Source organism: Cebidichthys violaceus, unplaced genomic scaffold, assembly GCF_023349555.1.
Source record: "Cebidichthys violaceus isolate CVI_PGR_0920_01 unplaced genomic scaffold, fCebVio1.0.p SCAF_7, whole genome shotgun sequence".
Taxonomy (NCBI): domain Eukaryota; kingdom Metazoa; phylum Chordata; class Actinopteri; order Perciformes; family Stichaeidae; genus Cebidichthys; species Cebidichthys violaceus.
This window is the reverse complement of record NW_027176927.1, coordinates 12,580,325-12,602,126: the sequence shown is the minus strand read 5'-3', so window position 1 is coordinate 12,602,126 and position 21,802 is coordinate 12,580,325. Positions and strand designations below refer to the sequence as shown.

The 21,802-nt window shown below is 38.7% G+C and overlaps 1 protein-coding gene across 1 annotated transcript; it reads right to left on the bottom strand.

Moving 5' to 3' along the window:
* Window positions 1–9,756: 9,756 nt before the first annotated feature.
* On the bottom strand, window positions 9,757–21,342 carry LOC137891168 (secretagogin-like). The gene is made up of 11 exons (XM_068735644.1): window positions 21,136–21,342; window positions 20,807–20,877; window positions 18,400–18,492; window positions 15,069–15,158; window positions 14,196–14,252; window positions 13,923–14,000; window positions 13,137–13,192; window positions 12,722–12,767; window positions 12,521–12,580; window positions 11,298–11,366; window positions 9,757–10,380 (listed from the first exon to the last, which is right to left on the bottom strand). The coding sequence occupies exons 1-11, from the start codon at window positions 21,203–21,205 to the stop codon at window positions 10,249–10,251; spliced, it is 822 nt and encodes a 273-aa protein (XP_068591745.1). The 5' UTR covers window positions 21,206–21,342; the 3' UTR covers window positions 9,757–10,248.
* Between the last annotated feature and the right edge of the window lie 460 nt (window positions 21,343–21,802).

The window sequence follows — 21,802 nt, the reverse complement described above, 5'->3', positions numbered from 1 at the left end:
ATGTATACATGGTATTAAATGTATAACTTATATATATATATATATATATATATATATATATATATATATATATATATATATATATATATATAAATTATATACTTGTATCTTTGTTAGTTATTAATGCACACTTTACTTTTTCCTTTGGAAGTTTCCGTTTTGGGGAATCCCTTTGCACTCCAGGGTGTTCCTGTTGTCAGATATGACATGGGGTTCCCTTACTTTGGTCCCACTGACAGTGGGTGGTGACACTTTGACCTCTCTCGTCGAACCCAACCTGGGAGGTCACAGTGGAAAACCCTCTTATCCCCTGTAGGATTGTTACTGCTTCCTAAAATAGCTACACAGTGGAAACTTTGGTTCATCAGTAGCTTGGATCAGTGGGAGGACAGACACTGTGGTCGACACATCTGGTCTGAGATGTGTTATGGTTTTATTCCAAGCAGAGGTACTTGGATGGATTTGGGGGTGAAAGCTGACTGGACCCCTGAACAGAAATGGGGCAGAAACTAAATGTGTGTGTATGTAAGTTGGTTTGGGGTGTATGTGAGTGTGATAGTACGATGAAGAAACGTGATCAGCGTGAATTTACATTTATATCTTATGTGTGTGAGTGTATTCATGTTTCATGTTTGTTGAACATCAACTTATTATATTTTGTTACATGACATTATATACGTAGAAGGCATTATGTAATTGCTCCCTATATTTAATAAGAGATTGTAAGCAAAACTTCATGAAATGTAACGGGCAGAGTCAACTAAAAGCCATATGTTTAGAGTTTATTCATGTCTCAACTGGGTGCATTCCAAATGATAGTGTTGACAAACATGCACAACACAAACTGCACAAACTGATATTCATCAGTATTGTTTTTTGTGTTTATTTTACAAATATAAGTCATACTATCAGAATCGTCATATGCTATCAGAAAGAGTCTACAAACACAATAAATACATATATCATTAAGAGTGACACATATTGATGCTTTTATTTTCACGGGTCATCACTATTTACATTCGGTTGTTCAAATTTCACATGGCGGACAAGAGCGACAGAAAGGACACATTAAGCTAATGTCAAAGAAAATGCTTTAAAAAACAAAACAAAAACAATAACAAGACTGAATGGCAGAAGTTGTAAAAAAAGTTGTAAAAAAAGAACACGGACTGAGGCAGCGCGCTAAATGCTATTCATACGTTAGCTTATCCTTAAAGAGGGAATCAGCTGACCGAGCTCCTTCACCTTTGTGACCTCGGTTTTCAAGCTGTGACCATTGGGACGTTTGGTCTAAACGATGAACTGTAATGTCAAGATGATCCAGGTCTTTATCACGCGACATGTTCGTCCATTGCCCCGGAGTTTAGTGTGGTATGGTGGATATGTAGGACAGCGGCAGAGACCACACACCTGTTTTTAAGGTAAGACCGCTTGGTTTGATACCGTGGTAATGTTTATTGCTGGTTTAATGAGCAGTGCAACTGTTTGTTTGGCTCTGGGCTTAATGTTTTGGTTTTTGGTGAAGGGATGTCAGTGGTCTGTGAGAGTACGAGTTACAGGTGCCAGATATACTTTATCCAGGTTTGAAAGTGGTGGCAGTCTGATAAGAAAATGCAGCATGTAGCTGTTGTGGTGTGCATGTAGAGCAAGTGCAGCTTCATTCTAATTTGACTGTTTTTCACATGCTGGTGAGTGAAACGTTTCCTCTAGTATATATTTAAAATTGCATGTGTTTTTTGCTCTGGACATGTGATATTTCAGGTTTTTTTCTGTTGGCATGAGTTTTATACAGGCTACCAGTATTGAGTTAGAGGTTGGTTTCCATTGTGTGATGGCCCAATCTGTGTTCAGATGGTTTTAAGAGAGAGATTGACATTTCAGAGATGAGGTGGCCAATAGAGAAGCTGGAATTTGTGAGCTTGGTTTATGTAGTTGTGTGTAAAAGCATCAGACTTCAAATGTATGATCACATTACTTTCTACTACATGGCGTACTGAGCACTTACTGTATACATATTAATATTTCAACATATTCAAGATCAATCAAATTATTAAAACATGGTATTCCTTTTAGACAGTAGATAGTTATAAACTAATTTGTTGCAGAAGTTCAGTGTTCAACATTTTCTATTCTTTATACTTGACATGCACCATTTGGTTACACCCACTACCATTTATTGCAGTATTTGTTGTCTGTTGCCGTAGCAATATCTTGGTCTCTGCAAAGTCAAATATCTAAAATATGTGACCAAGAAACTACTAACAACTACCACATGTGGCCAGCTGTTTGGAGAACATCTATATGCAGGTTCCTCACAACTTCCTTCATCAATGAAAGATACTCTGTCTGGACTTTGCTGTCCATCCACACACTATATAAACTATTGACTCTTGTCACCCAGTTAGTAAAAAAAGAGAAAGAAATTGAGGTTAAGATCTGCTTTCTAAACGACTTGTGATTCCAGCGAGCAGTGGTTAGCTCTGCCAAAATCTTGATTCAGTGCTGTTCAAATAATTTGCCCGAAGAAGTTGAAGAATGTCAAATATCACAGGGATGGTTGTGTTTGCAGACTGCGTGTGGATTTCTGCTCCTTTATTGCTTCTGCTTTGGTCTTTTTAAATTCTGCTTCTATTTTGCTGCTGAAGAGATAAATCAGGAGACGGTGCTGTACCACAGCTGTGGTACCCACAACAAACTAAGGATCATGGATCAGTCAATTCTGTCTTTCCCTCCCAGATGTTTTTCATTCGAAAATCAGTTTGAGTCAATTGATTGTAATTCCTCAAAACAATGATTTTCTTCCGTCTCTCTTGAGCCTTCTGCTCTTCGGCATCTGAGGCTCCTTCTCTCAGTAAGGCCTAAACGTCCGTCTTTTCCCATTGTTTGCACCTATTTACTGTGTGACCACTTGGCACAGTGTGGCAAAGTGTGATATCTCCCAAGAATGAGGTGGGAAGCCTGCATACGCACATTCATGGTATCTGTGAAATATTTCCACTCTAGAGAGGAACATATGGAAGGAAACAGACAGGGAGGACAGAGATGGAGGAATGAGAGGAAATCAGGCTGCTGGACTCAAATGGAGAAAGATGGAGGAGGCGGAGAGGGAAGAATGGACGAACAGACTTGCAGTAGCTGACTAGCCTATGCTCTATTGCTTTCCCTGCTTGTCTGTCTGTGTCCTTTGTCCAGAGGGGGGGGGTCTGTGGTAGGACCTGTGGATGTTAGATGTTACACTTTGAGTTATTTTCACACTAATCCTTTGTTCACCCCTTAAATACCCCTCATCCTCCAGTGGAAGGACATGTTTAGTTACCACTTTAAACTTGACGCAGCCTTTTCTAAACAAAGATGGATCGCACAGTAAAAGACTTGCTTACAGGCGGCTTGTCAGCCTGCTAGCTGTTGTTGGACTCCGCTGTAGGGGATCAAACCTTTTGCCAAGTGGTCAGGCCACACAGTCAACGCCACCACTGAGAGCTCCCCATGATTCATTTAGAGTTTACACTGACGCTCCAACATCATGTAATGTTCTTGCAACACATCATACAGTAACACAATGTGGTCAACAGTCTGTGTGGCGCAGTAGGCGGAGGACCTTCTTCAGCCCTTTCCTTAAGAAGTCTTCTGTTCACCACGAGGAACCTAATGAGAGAAAACATTTTACAAAAACATCACATGTGGAATTTGTATTATACTCGGTTGACATTCATGAGCAGATCATGATGTTAAAAGCGTCTTTGTGTTTTTAGTTAATTATGGTTAACATTATGCTTTCTTTATAGTTTAGGATGCCAAATTCACCTTTCCTGTTGAATTTAATGCAGTTGTATTGATTTTCATTATTTTGTTTGAAAATTGTTTTCTCTTTACAGCGCCTGGAATATTCATTCATGAATCCATGTTTGCAGCCAGTCACAGTATTAGTTCAGGAACAGATGAACTCAGAGGAAGCAAACATATTCAGACTCCAGAGATCATATCACAGATTATTTAGTTATCCTATCATTTATGATTTAAAAAAAGGCCAGTTTCTCTCCACAGCCAAGCTGCACCGTCTGTGATCTCATGGTTGCAGTTAATCCCTGACTGAAAGTTGGATGACTCCCATTTTATTGCGTATTAAAACAGAAACATTATCAAAAGTTCCATGAAAAGGAACAATAGGTTCAATAGAAAATGAACAATTTCCTCATATTATTTTGATATAATCATTCATTCAGCCCCTGACCATCTGGGATGAGTCATATTTGGAACCAAACAGTTACGAAGTGTAGTGCAAATTTGGCAAAATGACTGGATTCTTTCAATGATGTAATAACAGACACAGATTGTTGTTTGTAATAAGTGTTTCTGACCATTGCATACACGACATGGTTGAAAAGTTGCTTATTTCCTGCATGACATATTTTCCTTCAGTGTCTAAAAATGATAAAACTGAACATATAGAGTTCAGTTTGGATAAGGAGTGCATTATGTGTTTTTAGTGTGCCTTCGTCCTCTGCACTGTGTACGCTGCAGAATTAATCACATGTACAGTAAATCACAGAGTGCAAGCATCAGGGATCGGAGGGTATTTAAAGAGGGCTCTTCCAAAGGAAACCCAGACTAATGGCGTGAATAATTCCACATTGCTTAAGCAGCATTTCCTTTCGTCAAAATATTGTTTTATTGTCAGATCATTTAACATTGGCTTCCAGCCTTTAGACATGTATCTCCACAGTGCACCATTACTGGCTAGCAGTACATATGATGTCTACTGAAAAGAATTTGAATCACTGTTGATCCGTCTGTGTTGTTAGACATAAAAATGGAAATGTCAGCTTAATGGGACATACAACCAGTGAGTTAAAGCATTGCAGATGTTGCTGCAGGGATGTTTTGGAGACGGTTTTTATTTGACTGGGAGTTCATGTGAGGCTCTGGTTGGGTTTGGAGAGAGTTGAAAAAGTTCTGGAAAAAAAGCTGCTGGTCTTATTTTTAATTTCTCCCTCTAACCCATCTCTTTACCTTACTTTCTCCCATGCACATCATCAGTTTACATCACTTCCTCCACACATTCACGGATGACTTTGAGTGCTCCTCACATTTTCAAGTTGCTCGCCAAGTGGCAGTCGTCAGGCAGTGGGTTTAGCAGCTTGGGAGGCCACCGCAAATCTCTCACTCAAGGTTTATTTGCTGCACGCCACCATACATGAGCTGAGACTCTGGGACGGAGGCAGATGTGTCTTATGGTGGGTGGGTGGGTGGGTGGCTGTGGATGGATGCAACACGTGTTTTATTAGTGGAAACTCCATATGGAAAAATCTGTATTTCACGAGGATGCCAAAGACTTTATGTTCTGTCCGAGCAGACATATATGATACCTGAAAACCTTGTGTAGAAGGACAAGCACAAAGTGGGGATTATTAGTTTGTGGTGCTGTTGCACAGTATTTTACATTATAATTGTTCACTTGTTGGATTGCATTATAATCTCTGTTAAGATTGTTATGATATTGCTCATCTTGGTACATAGGTATGAATTCAGAAATATCTAAAATAATTTAGAGCATACATTTTTTCAACATTCCAATATTTGCTCATGAACTAAAAAAAAAAGAAGAATTAATCTGCAATATAGTATTATATCGAAGGATATCAGCTCATTGCAGATACATGGGTATCCATGCCAGTGGAAGGTGGTGTCCTGAGGTCCTTTAATAATATCCTTCTACTTGGCCAGCTATGTGCATTGTTCCTTTGGAGATTGGTCTCCCAGGATAATCATCATCAAACATTGTGCTGTATTGTCTGTGGAAACATATATAAGTCAGATAGAGGGTTATTGTTGTCAGTGCTCACAGGGCCAACACACTCGGTTGCTCTCATCTTCTCTGACAGGACACCCTGCTGAGTGTTCACAGTGTTTGTCACAGTTTGGAGCCATGGATGGACAGTGATATTTGTTTGAAATTCTTCTTGGTGGAAAAACTGAGCACATGGCTGCCGCTTGGGGGAGATCTCTTACAAAAACAAACACACATATTGAAATTTATGGCCATATCTTCACAGGTATTATTTCCAACAGTGCACAGAGAGCTCCGAAAACAGAGCAAACTCAGGGAGGTCTGACTGGAATGGTGAAATACAAATATTTCATCCTGGAAGGAGGATCAGATCTCAGCTTGAAAGTTGGACTTTTGGACATTAATCTAATGTTTATATTAAGATTAGCAATGATCACTGAGTTTGACTTGGCCTGTTAATTAAGTGTTAATAATGCGATTCATTTCATATTTAAAATTTGTTGTTAATTGCTTCATTCAAATAATCATTTGGCATAAAAACATAGTATTCAATCTTCCAGATGGTTTGAGTCACATTTTCAGCAGTTCCCCTGCTGCTACCTGGTTTGTTTGGGGAAATGGTTGTTAATCTACAGTGTTTGCCAACCACACGAGACAATTTGTATAGAAAGTGACGAAAGTAAAGAGACTTCAGAGCGTCGCTTGAAACACCATGACCACACGATTTACATTATTTACCCGACACCACTCTAAATATAGGTCCCTTTTACTCAGTTTACATGCTGTAAAGTGTTGAAGTGCTGTGACGTACGTGCTCTTTATGATTGTAGCAGAAATACTGTGACAAAGGAATTATTAGCACCATCAGTTCTCACTCTCTCGAGTTGTTGTTCCTTTCTTGGAGCAGAGTGTAACATCTTTCATGATGCAAGATTTGGCTTCTAATTTATAATAGTTACTTTTCGTACAAAAGTAAAAATGTAATTTAATATTCGCTGCTACATAATATTTGAAACATGCAGTATATGTTACTCATAATGTCTCCTAATTTATCAGCTATCCACTGACGACTGCCTCAATCAGTTTGTAGTCCACAGCGATGCACGTGAATTTAGGGCAACTAAAAAAAATGAATAATGTAGGATCTCTTAAAATTTCAGTAGAGTAGCAATTTTTGAAAGGATATTGGTTGTAGACCCACTCAAAACCTTTCTGTCTATGTCCTGTCTGTCATTTTCACTTGATTCAGGATAAAACATAATTAAAATTTCTTGCACAAATTTCAATGAGATTTTGCACCAAAACATATATTTTTTTCCTCTGACTGACCTTCTCTTGTAAAAGTCGTTGAGGTGCTCGGCTGAAACCATGGAAACCAGTGAACTGGCAGATCCATACATTGTGAATTTTGTTTACAATTCAGCTTACAGGTCCATTGAACTGCATTTAGCGCTGGCATTTTGAGAATGGGAATGTTAGGTTTCACCTAGGAGTTGGGACAGAAATGCAACCTTAAAGAAGGGCAGAGGGAGACTCAAGGGTTACAATTTACAACGCCGTTCTTATTTGTTGTTTACTCAGTGAGAATGCTCTGGAGCCAGAGAAGAAAAGAAGGTGGAAGAAAAGACATGGAAAGGGGACCCTGGGGTCAGTGGTCTGTCCCTCTGAGGAGCCTGGTGTCTTGGCCTTTATACATTTTAACAACTTATTGTTCTCAGCTGAGAACAGACAAGCGCATACCAGCTTCATGCTGCAAGCCAGCTATTTTTTTCATAATGGCTGTAAGCAGTTTACCTAAAGAAATGGCTGAGCCTAGTCATTACAAATGAGATTTTCTCTTTCAAGATGAGTAGAAACGTGGTTGTTGATACAAGACTGTCTTAGAATCATGAATCATTTAGTGGCGGCCTGTCAGCCGTCCTCGGCACTAATAGACAGGCAACAAAATATTATGAGGAATAGCACCATCTTCTGGGGGTGAAAATAAACCTATGTATGTTAAGTGTAGAGGTGGAGGCAGCTATTTTTAATTAGAGGTCTGAACACAAGTTAACACCTTCAACTTCAACTTCCTGTTCATTGCAGAGTACCACCGTTGATTCTTCTTTATTTAGTTCTGCTGTTTTGAGCAGCGAGTGCAAAAAACCAAACAAGCTTTAGATAGTTCTGCAGAGATTTTTCATTTTTATTGTTTGCGGTTGAGAGACTCCACATGAATAGTTCAAGGGCTGCAGTGCCTCAGTCTGACCACTAGAGGGCAGCATGAAGCAATGTTACCTTCAATGATGAAGGTAACATTGCCTCTCGCTCTCTCTCTCGCTCTCTCATATATATATATATTCATCATCATAACAGGAAGCACAAATTAGGCTTTAATAGTCTTCAAAACACAAAGTGAGCACAAAGTATATTGAAGGTTAAACTGATGCACATAATATGTACATTTAGTCCTTTACAAAAGGTTATATACAGTATGACCTTTAGTTAGACCGTAGCTTCCCCCGTTCATTTTTCTTGGTTTTGGCTGTAAAGCCTCAGGTGAAGCACTTGTTAATGTGATGGCAATAGAACACCACTAAATACATCATTATTTAAGAATTTAGTCCCACCTAACTGCCTGATAACCTGTTTAGGAGCTCGGAGCAATGCAGGTTCAGGGCTGTTTGCCAGTGAGGCCACAGTTCAATAAGAGACACATCACGACTGAATAAATTGAAACAGTTTTGTAGACCGGGCATTACTTTAACAGGAAAAAAAATAATAAAACGTTTTTTGTACCCTAACTTCAAAGATTTAAAGACCAGACTTCCTGTGGTTTAAGATATCATCTTGGTAGGCTGACGATCAGGAAATAATAACAACGGACACAAGGAAATTCAAGTTGTCAGATCCAGTCTGAAGCCAAAATGGAGCTTAATTCAAAAGGAAATATAAAAGATAAAATCACTTTGATAATATAAAAAGGATTATTTTGCATGTAAAAGGAAATACTTTATTGATTACGCCTTCATTAGAGTGCTTCAACTGCTTTAACTCCACTTTGATGATATTGATCGGATATTATTTAATTGAAATGCCCCGTGACTGCACCACCAAAACCGTTACACTTCCTGTGTTAATGAGGCCTGAGATGACGAGGGACTGCATGAGGAGTAAAGCTTTCAGCGTAAATGGACAACTGTTTGTTTTGCAGCAGCTGTGTAGCAGCTGCTCTGCCCACACAAATACACACACTCATAAGCCCTTAACTATAAAGTACAATACACACACGCAAACACTTAGACAGTGACCTGACTTACAGTCTATCTGGTGGGGATGAAACTGTTCAGTTCTAATGTTAAGGCCTCAGTTAACCTCTACAGATGTTTACACAAGACTATCAAGCAGACATGACCGGGAACTTGTTCTTCTCAAGATGTTAACGTTACGTTCTTTTATTTGTCAGTCAGCAAAGTCATATTGTATAATATAGTATTATACTGTTAGGTCCCTTTATACAAAGAATACTCTCCCACACTGCTGGTGACTCAATGTCTTGAAGTATTTTCAGCATAAATGTGTCAAATAATGAGTCATTGCATGAAAAATGTAGTTTTGATTCATTTACATAATTCTTCTGTTACATTTCTGCCTTATAATATAACAGCTTGTCAACACACTTGTACAATTTTTTTTATGTAAAATGATTATAAGAATAAGACCCATACCATCTTCTGTTTTATGTATATTTCAATTATGTCTTGGGATTCACCAATGTCGGACATCGGCTGATATTGACTCAACTAGCTGGATCGAGTATCGGTGACAATGGGGCTGATATATTCAATTCTATGATTATATGCTATATATTACATTATACGTCTAATTAATGTAAATTTCCATTTTGACTGATGAAGTTTAAGAGTTTCATTTTTTTTTTATTTAAAAGGAGACGATACAATCGCAAAAAAAGGAACAGAAAATCTGAATCAATATGCTCATCGCTTTATTTCCTCTGCAATGCATTATATTAAAATTACATCAACATATTTGACTTCATTCAGCCTGCTTTGGCAGAGAAACATGCAGATGGCTGAAAGTCAGTAACAGCCAACTAAACCAAACTAAAAGAAAAAAAAACAACCTATATTACAATGATAAACATTACATGTTTTCAAAAACATGTTTACTTACTAACAAATTGATTCATATACCACAAATCTTACAGCGCAGTCATTTAAGCCAAAAAGACATTCACATCGCATTTTTTTTTCTACAACATGCATTTTCAAGTCTAATTTATCACACTGTATCAAATTGTGTTTCTATAATTTTCAGGATCAAATGACTCTTTATGAATAACTTTAAAAAAGCCAGTAATTAGACTGATATGATCAAAAGACAATGCTCTCTCACTGTTGACTTTACAACGAATACAGTGTCAGTTTTTCATGATACAATCTCATAACATTACAGCTCTCTTAACTAAGTTTAGGTTTGACTCCCAGACACAGAGCCAGCTCATTTCTCTGGATCTTTCCGTCCTTGTTGACGTCACAGTGACGCAGCAGAATGCCTCTCAACTTGTCCAGCTCAGGGCTCGTGAGATTGGGCTGGAGACGACCAAAAAGAGAGGGAGAGGAAGAGGCATTATACTTACTGTATATCTAGTAATCAACACTATGCCAGCGTTTACACAACCTCTATTAGCATCTGTTCCATCTCTCTTTGAGTTGACAGTTGTTAGCTCAAACCGAGTTCCTCTTAAAAAGTAAAGAATACAATTATATTCATTCCGTTTAATCATCAAATCAGGTTTAGCGTCACATTGGGTGATCAGTAGGGTTGTAGGAAAATAATCCATTCACTTATGTATCACAACTTCTGATTTTAAAATGTCTGGATCGATAAAAAATCCTTAATTTGTCTTTGAAGGTATAATAAAAATATCGCTTTGTCCAGGTTTTAAAAAAATGAAGGCATATACAAAATACATTTATGGAAATTTGATTATATTTGCCACAAGTATTAAAGAAAATGCCATTAAATTCTTAGGGAAATGTCTCTATTCTTTCATTTTTGGGTTGCTCGAAAACATAAAATTCCTGACGATAATTGATATTATTGACTTCAGGACATCTCTTACTATATACATGTTGAAAGTCAAACGTTTTTACTGTATCAATTTAGAGAAGTGTATGATTACATTTTTTTTTAATTTTTTTTAAATCTCAATACTTTTCGAATCGACACCCAAGTATTGTGATAGTGGAATCGGTAGATCAGCATAACGGCCCAGCCCTAGTGCACAGCAGACCTCATAGCAGATCTATTTCACAATCTTTCAGTCGCAAATATTTGGAGTTTACGTAGTAATAGAGAAAGTTGTAGGGCTGCATCTAAGAATAATTTTTCACTATTGATTAATCTATATACATTACAACAATTGTACTTCTTGTAAACAACACTCTAATATCAGCATATCAGAAAGCACATTCACAAAAAACAGCAGCATAGTGTCATGTCCTACCCTGACCAGCCCCATCATGTCTTTGACAAAGCCGTCCACCTCGGGACCCTCCAGCGCTCCTGTCTTACTCTGAACAAGAAAGAAAGAGGCAGAAAAAGAAAAGAGGAAAAAAACAAAACCAGAAAGGAGGAGTGTGGATTACTTCATCTAATTCACATCCCACTCACATTATTCAGTCATCCATTAGCCTTCCATTTCTGGGCGTATTCCTTTGGTTCACTTTCCAGCACTCTAGCTAGAGTGTTTGCCTGTGAACCATATAGCTGCTCACATTAAATGCATTTGTAGTGTCCACAAACTGCAGTGAACAACAAATTCTTCTGACTCTCTTTCTCAATGCAGTTCTACAAACACTTTTGCTCGATAGCAGTTTCAAGTGAGGAGAAATGAGACATCAGTCATCTAGCTATAAGACCAAAGCGCTTTAAAAAGGTGATATCTGTAACTTTCTGCACATTTAAAGTCTTCAGGATCTGGAGATATATTGTGTGAAAGACTGCTGCTAACATAAGAGCTATGGAAAACTTAAGGCTTTGATAAATCAAGCCAAGGTGAAACAAGAGTGACAAAGCAAGTACATGTAGAAGAACATTTTTTCACACGAGCCATTAGGCCTAGTACATGCCGTACTTGACAAAGACAATCTAGGCAAGGTCATGAAAATGATTTTACAGAATAGGGGAAGCGTGTCAGTGACTCCTGGTAGGGGTTAATGTGTCCTGTCTGGAGCTGTACTGTGAATGAGTCTGAGAGAGTTAACTCATCAGCCCAGAGAGTGACTTGACAACCTAATGGGTGCTTTATTTTATTATCTTTCATTATAGAAGTAATGGAGCCAATTGGATTCACCGTTGCCGTCCTCTTCTGAACACCCACACGCATGCAAATTTTAGAGTGTTAATTTGGGATGGAACTGCTTAGTGGAGGTGATGCCTGCCTGGACTGGAACACTACCATCACAATAATCATAATGTACTTCCCTTTGTCCTTTCATAAGAGAGTGATACCTGTAACACATTTAGCTGTTGGGCTGCTTTGCATCTTAAAGGAAAAAGTGGAGAGCGATTGTTTGCCGTCCTCAATATAGAATTTCCTTCAGGCTAGCTGAGGATTCAAACCCTCAACCTTTAGGCCAGAAGCCTGGTGTATTATTTGCCCACATTCTCGCATAGTTTCCTTCAGGACGTGCTAGTATGTAATACAAGGCGTGGTATTGTACTTACAACATCGTAATGGTCAAAGATCTTCTCAAAGTCTTTCTTTCTCTCCTCTTTGCTGCAGGCCTTGGGGGAAAAAAAAGAGTAGTTCTTATAAACCAAGGCAATATGGAGAGAAATTAGATAAAAATAACAGAACATAACTTGTTAAACTGTCTGTTGTGTTTTCATCTGTCAAATCTTAAGAAGATAAAAGATTACACTTACATCCATTTCGAACTGGAGCAGGAAATTCTCCTGTAAAGCCAAGATCCTAATTGAGGAAGAAATCCATGTTTTACGAGCAGTCGAGTTATCAAATTAATGTTAAACATCGGTTGGTGCGTTTTTTTAAATTTTTTTGCTCAATGACCTAGTTAGATTATCCAGATGCATGCTGCTATGTCTCTCCACCAACTCCCATTACAACACGCAAGCTCAAACACAATCGATTGTCTTATCCATTTTAACTTTTTTTTAAAAAATGCAATTTTGGAGATGTTAGCAAAATGTGATAAAATCTCTCCTTTATGCCTATTCTACCATCTAACAGTTTAATGTAATTCAGAATAGATACAATCACAGACAGATTAGCATTGCAGGGACCTTTAGGAATAGATGTTTCTTTTTCTTTGAAAAGTACCTGGCCAAGTCGTTCAAATCCAAACAGCCATCCTTGTTTTTGTCAAAGATTTTCATCTGCAAAAAAAAAAAAAAGAGTATGTACCGAGGAACACAAAAAGAACTTCAGCGACTGGATTTCTGCATCACTTGTTCTTTTACACCACTTGTGACTCTAGAAGCGACTCATTCGATCTGACACTGAGCGTGAACCAATCTCTTATAGTAGAATAGTAGGAATAGGCTTTCTGATACTCAGGCTTTCTGATTACCTGAGACAGGTAAATAAACAATGCAAGCTGCTTTCTGTGTCACTGTCTTTTGACATCTGAAGCAGCACATAAAATCCTCTGAGCCATATTTTTATTTAGCAGAATACCTGAGTGCAACCACTCTTATACAGCTTTTATTTGTGAAAATAAACACGTCAAGAATAATCTTTTGGGTACAGGTGTTGCATGTTTTTGCCATTTCAATAAATGTACAGTAAGTCACTGAAAATTGCAGAATTTGACTGTTAAACCCCCCCAGCTCTACACACAGCTACACAGCCAATACAGTAAATGCAACAGAGCCTCCTGCCGACAGTCAGCCACTGTAGAGTGACCAATTAATCCAACTGCACACTGAGTAAAGAACGGAAAAGGCTTAGCATAAACCTATCTGTCAACAGCGACTGGTTGCAAGTCAGATCACCATGACACCCGAGTTAAAAGGCTACGTCTAACTGTTTTAAAGCCAGACAACGTAGAGCGAGACTAGCTGTGAAATGTCAGTTTGTGTGCATGAGAGCGAATTGTATCACTACCATTGTGTCTGTGTACTCCTCCAGTTTATCAGATGACACTTCCTTGTGATGCTTTTGAAACAGATCTTTCAGGAAAGCCTAAGAAGAAGAAAAAAGTTTATCACATGATCAGACATACAATCAAATGCAATGGGTGATTGGCTATTACGCACACAATACTTCTTTATTGTATAGTGAGGGAGAGGACAAATGCCACCGCTGACTGTTTTTCCTCGAACAGGAAAAGAGATGTGTAGTTGGTCTTCTGCTGTATGTTTGTGCTGACAAACTTACCTTGAGCTCCTGAGCTGATATGTAGCCGCTGGAGTCAACATCGTACTTCCTCCATATCTACAGGGGGGAGGAAAGCAAAATACACAGGTGAATTTGAACTAATGCAATACCATTAAAATCATAGACATCATAGCTATATTCTGTTGTGTTTTTATAATGCAGCATTCACAATGAGAACTATAATTCACTGTTATATATTACGCTCATAGCCATAGACACACATTTGATTGATATAATTCAGATGGTTAAAAGCATCTTGTAATTATGATGTCGTCAAAGTTAACAAGAACAGCATTGAGTGTTATCACCACTACGTTCAAAGTCAAACTCTGCACTGGTTCCAGCAGGTTAGAATTGATACTCCAGAGGTTGTTGGAAGACTTCCTCATACTTTGCATGTGCTGCAACTCCAAGTTACTGATGCATTCTCCTCCACTCTTTGCTGGTGGATCTCGTTTTACTCATTAAACAGAAAAACCGTGTTGACTTGTTGCATCTTACCTGCCATAATCTTAGAATTTATCCATTGATACATTTCCTAGTTGCCGTTATAGGCTCAGAATCAAAGAACTCTGCCAATTAAAACTTTTACATTTTCAAGCTTAAAAATGTGGTACTTGTGTGTGACATTTTATAGTCCCAATCATACAGTTATGGCTCATGTCTATGTACACCAGAGAGTAAGCGGTCCTGTAAAATGATTAAACATAAATGTCGCAGTCACTTCATGTATGTGTTCGTCCACTGGCCCATCAGGATACCTTTCTAGTTTTTGTGGCTTGATTCAGTGACATATTGGGATCGATACATTCTTTTGGGGATTTGGCTCGTCTTGTCACAGCTCTTGATGTTTGGAATACTTTGTGACCTTACCTTCATGAAGTCAACACTGTTGTCCAGAGGAGCTTCTCTGCGGAAAACCAACAGGAAGTTCTCATCTTCAGGGAGGATCATGTTGGCCAACTGGAAAACAGGGTAGAGGTCAGTGGTCAGAGCAGTGATTAGATAATGTCATTCTGTGGCGTTTCATCTTAAGTTGTGTCCATTTTATTAAGTTTACAGCAGTCATACATACAGTTCAGTCTAATCCGGTCTGTAATTGTGATCAGATCTGGGGTCAGTTTTTATTACATCTATTTTCTACAAAAGAAATGGATCCAATGAAACTGTTGACGGTGAGGTTTATGGATTATCCTGATAAACCGGGACACTGTATATTGAAATTTCCATTCACCTTGATTGTATTAATGGGACAACAGATTTCTTACCCACAGATATGTGAAAAAATCTGCATGGGCAACGAAAGGACACGTGAGAATATCAACATGTTTTATTGTCATATAGGTGACCAACCCTACACAAGCTTCTCCTGGCACCTCTCCAGTTCATGTTGCTCCTCTCGTCTGAACTTCTTTAATAGTATCAGCCCTCCATTAGCAGATTAAACGGGCCCCCATCATCAATCTAATTATAGTACAAGATACTGCGGCCATTGGGTTCACAAAGAACCACTCAGTCAGACAATCGCAGTGCACCAACAGTGATGCCAACTCCAGAAGAGCAGTTCAGGAAAGAAATGCAGATTATGACACGTTTAATGGCGTAGTAAAGGACGGACCCAAATGCAGGGAGACATGGGGAAACGGAGGGTTGAATATAGGTGCTTTTAATGGTAAAGAGAATGTTCAACACAAAATTTGCAGAACAGGAGTCAAAAAATGGGTAACGAAATTGTCCAATAAAACAAAACCTCAAAAAACAGGGAACACGGTAGGGAATCACAGAGACGACTCAGGGAACATACCAGGGTTGATCAGCAGCACAAGTAACACCACAGCACACTGACAAGGAACACACAGGGTTCAACTACACTGCGAGGGTGCAGGTGATGAGACACAGCAGGGTTCAATCAAGGGCGGGGCAGACAATCACAGAGGCGGGAGACAGACAAGGACAGGAAGTGAAGTAAACACAGGACACAAGAGGCAGGGAAAGTCAAAATAAAACGGAAGAAACAACTAAACAAAACCCAAAACCGTGACAGATTAACACACTTTGACATTTAGTCTCAGCTAAAGCGATAATATGAAATAAGGTCAAAGTCATTATCTAGTTATCTGTTGATCGAAGGTTGAAGTTGAATTTATCATGAATAAAGAACAGTTTTCAGTTGCTGGCAATAAATAATACATCTGTTTATTGTTGAATAAATCTATTCAACAATATGCAAGTGCACTTTGTAAACAGATTGGTATACACAAAGTAGCCTATACATGGTACTGTACAGTACTGCAGTGTTGCCTTAATAATGTAAGAAGATTGCGTGCCAGCAGAATGTTACTGTTCAAACTGTAAATCCATGGATGGCAGTCAAATGCTGGACAGGTTGAAACCCTCATTTCATCAACCGTCCATCTGCTGAAGTGCAATTGAGTCAATAAGAGTCCCTGCCAGATTCGGCTGTGTTGTAAAAAAGGCTTTTGAATATGTGGTCCACACAATTAAGTATATATGTCACAATAAATGCACGGTATGCTGCACGTTTGCTTACCCTGCAGTAATAGTGGGAAGGGAGTAGGTTACTGTTTATAGATTTTCTTGTCTGATAGTAAGTTAACACTGTGTCTTACCTGATCAGTCATATGATACTGAACTAGAGGAGTAACAGCATTTCCTGCAGTCATAACACAGGAAACTGTTGCTTGTGATAGTCTTGCTAACTTCCTTCTTAATGCTATAGTAGTATCATAGAGCAGAGGCGGCAGTATAAAGGGAAATAGCATTACAAATTATTTAAAAGTCTAAAACTGGTCAGTAGAGACGCATGAGCCAACTGTTCTTATTGTTGGCTGTAGGGATGCAGCCACCAATCTGCTGCGCTGGATCAGTACCTGGTCTGATGCTGACTTCAATAACTGGATCGGGTATTGACCAGATATAACTAATCCACTAAAATACAGCACTGAACAATATATATTGTAGGTACAGTTCCTTTGTCAATGTCATTTAGAATGGCTATCTGCTATCAAGCTACATTCATTAAGTCACATAACAACATATGTAAATGTCCCAATGAGTTTCAAACTGTGAGATACACAGATTTTCAATTTGGAAAAAATAGTGCACGGGTATCAAATCGCAAATCGGTCTGATATCCCTGGTCGGCATGGCGTGTTGCTACAAGGAGGTTTGATCAGACTGGTCCTGCATCAGCCACCATAAATCAGAGTGGAAGGCATGTATTGATTTTATTTTCAGCTTTTTGAATAAAAGCCAAAACATCTGGGGTCTTTGGGTGCAATGCATTAGGTAATTGGCCTAAGTTTCTTTTTCACAATTGATGATAAAATGCTCTGAAGAAGTACTGCTGCTGTGCCAAGAGCTGCACCAATTACTCGAAGTGGAGGCTGAGAAAGCAATGTCATCAAAATATGGGTGTACATTTCTCGGAAACAGCCGCAGCCACTTGAATTGTCAGTCAAACTTGATTTAATGAAAGAGTCCTTTGAGAATCTACCTTAATTAACTACTTTTTCAGATTAGATTTGTGTTCCGTATGTAGTGCATACTGTGTATACTGTATATACAGTAGATTGTTAGGTATTTAATTCAGATAAATGCTCTCCTAAGGCTGTTTCTTCATTAAAGGATGGCTGAGCATGGAGTTTTCATTCTTCTTGAATACAGCACAAGTTGCATGCTGTTATTGATACATGAGAAAAATAAAAGATAAAGAGGAGATGCAGCGGAAGCAGAGGGAGGGGGAGGGGAGAAAGCAGTGAGTAGAATCGATAAGACTGTGTGTGTGTGAGTGTGAGAGAGAGAGAGAGAGAGAGAGAGAGAGGGGGGGAGAGGGGGAGAGAGAGAGAGAGAGAGAGAGAGAGAGAGGCTGGCGAAGAGGAAGAAGATTTAGAATAAAGAAGAAGTTAGAGTGAGAAGGTTTTCAGTGTGTGCAGTTGGTGACCGAGACAAAGAGAGAGAGAGGGGGCGTTGTGAGTGAGTTGACTTGTGCAGTGTGATGCTTAAATGTCGGCGAAGTGCTTCATTTCATATTTCAATCACTCTGTACGGACCATAAATATGAAGAAGAATTTTATAAATCCGTGCTTCACTTTTACTTACTATAAAGTACCCGACCTTAATATGAAAGAAATAATCAAGTGAATGAGAGAGCGATTTTAGATACAGAAATTGTATATATTACCTCCTGAATCTGTAGTTTCCCATCAGCAGTGACATCATAGGCGGACATAAACCTTTGCTTCAGCTTCTGGACTCTCTCTGCAGTCACTTTCTCCTGAAGAGACACAACAGGTTGAAATACAAAGCCCCAAAACCATCATTGAACTGAACACACACATGATGATGATACAGTATATGAAGGATACAATAGAACGGTAGCTACAGTAAATAGTTTTGCATTGATTACTGAAAAGAATGATATTGAAGGACTGGCTCAGTGACTGAGTCACAGTTATTTTAAGCAATGTCACCATGGATACTTCTTTGATGTACAATTTTTTCTCTCAAGGTTTATTTTCTCAAACCCAGGCTAATAGTTTGTAAAGTGTTTCTGTAGCTCACTCTACATGACCTTGATCCACCCAGTACTTCTACTACACAGAACAAAGTGTGTGATGCTTTATACCACAAGGCTTTGCCTCCGTGACTTGTCATCCAAGATGAGATGAGGTATTTCTAATACACAGTGTCATGATTTTTATTTTTTATTTTTATGCATTTGCAGTGTGTTCGTCAATGACTTGACTGCTTTTGGCTGCAACAAGCAGTTTCCTGCAAATACCTCAGTGAAATATATGAAAGCTATCTAAACTTTCTCATCAGTCGTCTACACGGTGCTATAGATGACGAACAGTCAAGTAGTGCATTCACTCATGAAACTTGATGCACATCAGGATGTGAAGTATGAACATATTTTAGCAGATTATAACCAAGGATAAGTTGAGAGAAGTTTGTTGTATGCTTATCTCAGTTAAGAATCACATTTCCTTTTTCCTGTACAAACCAGTGTCTTTCTCAGTCAGAGCTGAAGGCAAGAATATTTTTGGCTGTTGAATTTTAAAAAGACACACATAGCTAATCATCCCGTTTTTCTCCATCACTGTACTGTAACTATAGAAACCTGTTGATAATGAATCTGAATCATCGTTTCATGCAGTGCAGAGCTCACTGACTGCAGACTAGCAGGTGCCGAATCCTTTCTCATTACAGAAAGATCCTCAGCATCAGCTTTCACGTTCGGCGCCAGTGATCTCTTGTTGCTAAGCAGAAGTTTTTATTAATGTACACTATTGAGACTATGCACACTGCATAACAAATGCATGTATTCAGGCTTTTACTGATACTAAACTTACACTGCAGCACACACAAATTCATAATTACTGGATATGTTGCCCTAGAGGAAATAAAGACACAACGATAGAAGCCTCCATGTGGTTATTGTCACCAGTGGCTGAATAGTATAATAGAATCACTGTGCCATGAGAAATGGACAGCAGTACTTATCCTGGAGGCATTTATTTTGGAAAGCAAACATCGGAGAGACAAAGTGACATGTGGTCTGTTTGTTTTAGTGCAACCCCATTAGTATCCGCAGGAGTCCAATCTCACAAGCAAACACACACTGGAACATGTAATAATAGTTGTACGCCCATTTGGTTTTCCATTATAACTGGAGAGGAACTTTTCCTCTGACAGTGACCAGAGCTCTTTAATTGTGTTGTGTTTTACATCGTTACAGTCACCCCACCCATCCAGATAACAGAGGTTCAGCTGCCCACACGGCAGAGATCACAAGCGCTGTGTCCAAAACCAAATGCATTTTCTAGAAGCTGATTCAAGATTCAATGTCAACAAATGGTGTCTAACATTGAATAATTAACCTAAATATGCGAAAATGTATTACATTTGAATGAATTACCATTGAATGCAGAATATTGAATTTAATGGCAAATTTCTATTTTTATCTTGAAAACAGTAATGTACATTATTTACACTAATAGCATTATTAGTATTGGCTAATACTGTGTGTATGTGCGTCCGTTGGTTTGTTCATAGCATCTCACGGTTGGTTATTTGAGTTACTGTTGCATTTCTATCAGCTAAAACCAGCATGGCTATTTTCCTCTGACCGCTGACATTAATGTGGCATTTTTGCCCAGAGAAATGATGCTCAATGTTTTTTTTTGTTTTTGGATAAGTCTCTTTAAACCCAGAGAGTCCAAGTAGATCAGCAGTTTCAAGCCCGTCTAGCACAAACAACCACGCCACGTTCAAAGTCACTAAAATCAGCTTTCTTGCCCATTCCGATGCTGTTTGGTTTGAACTTCAGCGGATTGTCTTGACCATGTCTACATGCCGAAATGCATAGAGTCACTGCCACCTGATTGGCTTATATTTGCAATAATGATATAATATAGTGGCCGGTGAGTGTTGATTGACACATTAAAGGAGCATCATATACATTTTTCAGACGTAAATGATGTTGCAGTTTGTGTCTTTGTTCCTGCTCAGCTGTTCTTGACATACACTGTATTAAACAGCAGTCATCACAAGTTATGGAAGAATCAATTCAAACAAAGTTGACTTACCTGTGGAGCCAGTCTCTTCATCATGTGACGAAAAAAGTCATCAAGCTCTTTGCCCTCAATGTAGCCATTATCTGTCAAATAAAAAATGTGTCGTAAAAGTCCCTTTTACTATAGATTCAGTGAAGCAAGTCAGAACTTTCCTCAAAATTCAAATACTGAGTGAGACACAGAACTTAAATTACTTCCTTCAACCAGGACTCATACATTTGTCATCACAAATAAGGACTGTCTTTTCCTCTCTAATGTCTAGTAACGACAGAAGATGCATTTTAAAGGAGTGCACTTTTTCTGTTTATGGTAGATGGAGCAAAAATATAATCTGTCCTCACCATCTGCATCGAAGTGTTGCCAGATTTCCAGGAAACCAGCTGCATCCAGGTTATCAAAAGCACTGTCCATTTTAACGAAGAAAGGTGAAGAAAGCTGTCAACTTTGACACATAGAAGCAATGAGGACTGACGTGAAAAACTGTTGCACTGTGCGGTTGCCTGCTTAATTGACATATGCTCCTTTCTGACTTAGTAAAAACCACTCCTCCTCTGGGTGTGTTTGTGTGTGTGTGTGTGTGTGTGTGTGTGTGTGTGTGTGTGTGTAAGAGAGAGAGGAAGAGAGAGAGTGTACTGTAGCATTGTATTTGCCATCTGGTGGCTGCATTGTTACAGTGCAAGTCAAAAGTTGTACAGAGATTTTAAAGCCTGTCAAATTATTTTCATCAATATTACTATTTGCACAAAGAAATGTCCAACACCAGCAGAATGACTTAGTGGATCTTATTGATCCATGACAAAATGGAACAAATAACCTATCAAGACTGACAATGAGCAAACATGTCATTTGTTTATGCGTTTTATTTTATCAGTCTTTCACACAACTTGACAGAAACACAGCCAGCGGCTTCTGAAATCCCAAACAGAAAACAAAAACAGAGAGAGGAGGGTGTCTATATGATTTCCTTTCATCAGGATATGGCAAAAAAAAAAAAGTGTTTGCTTTAAA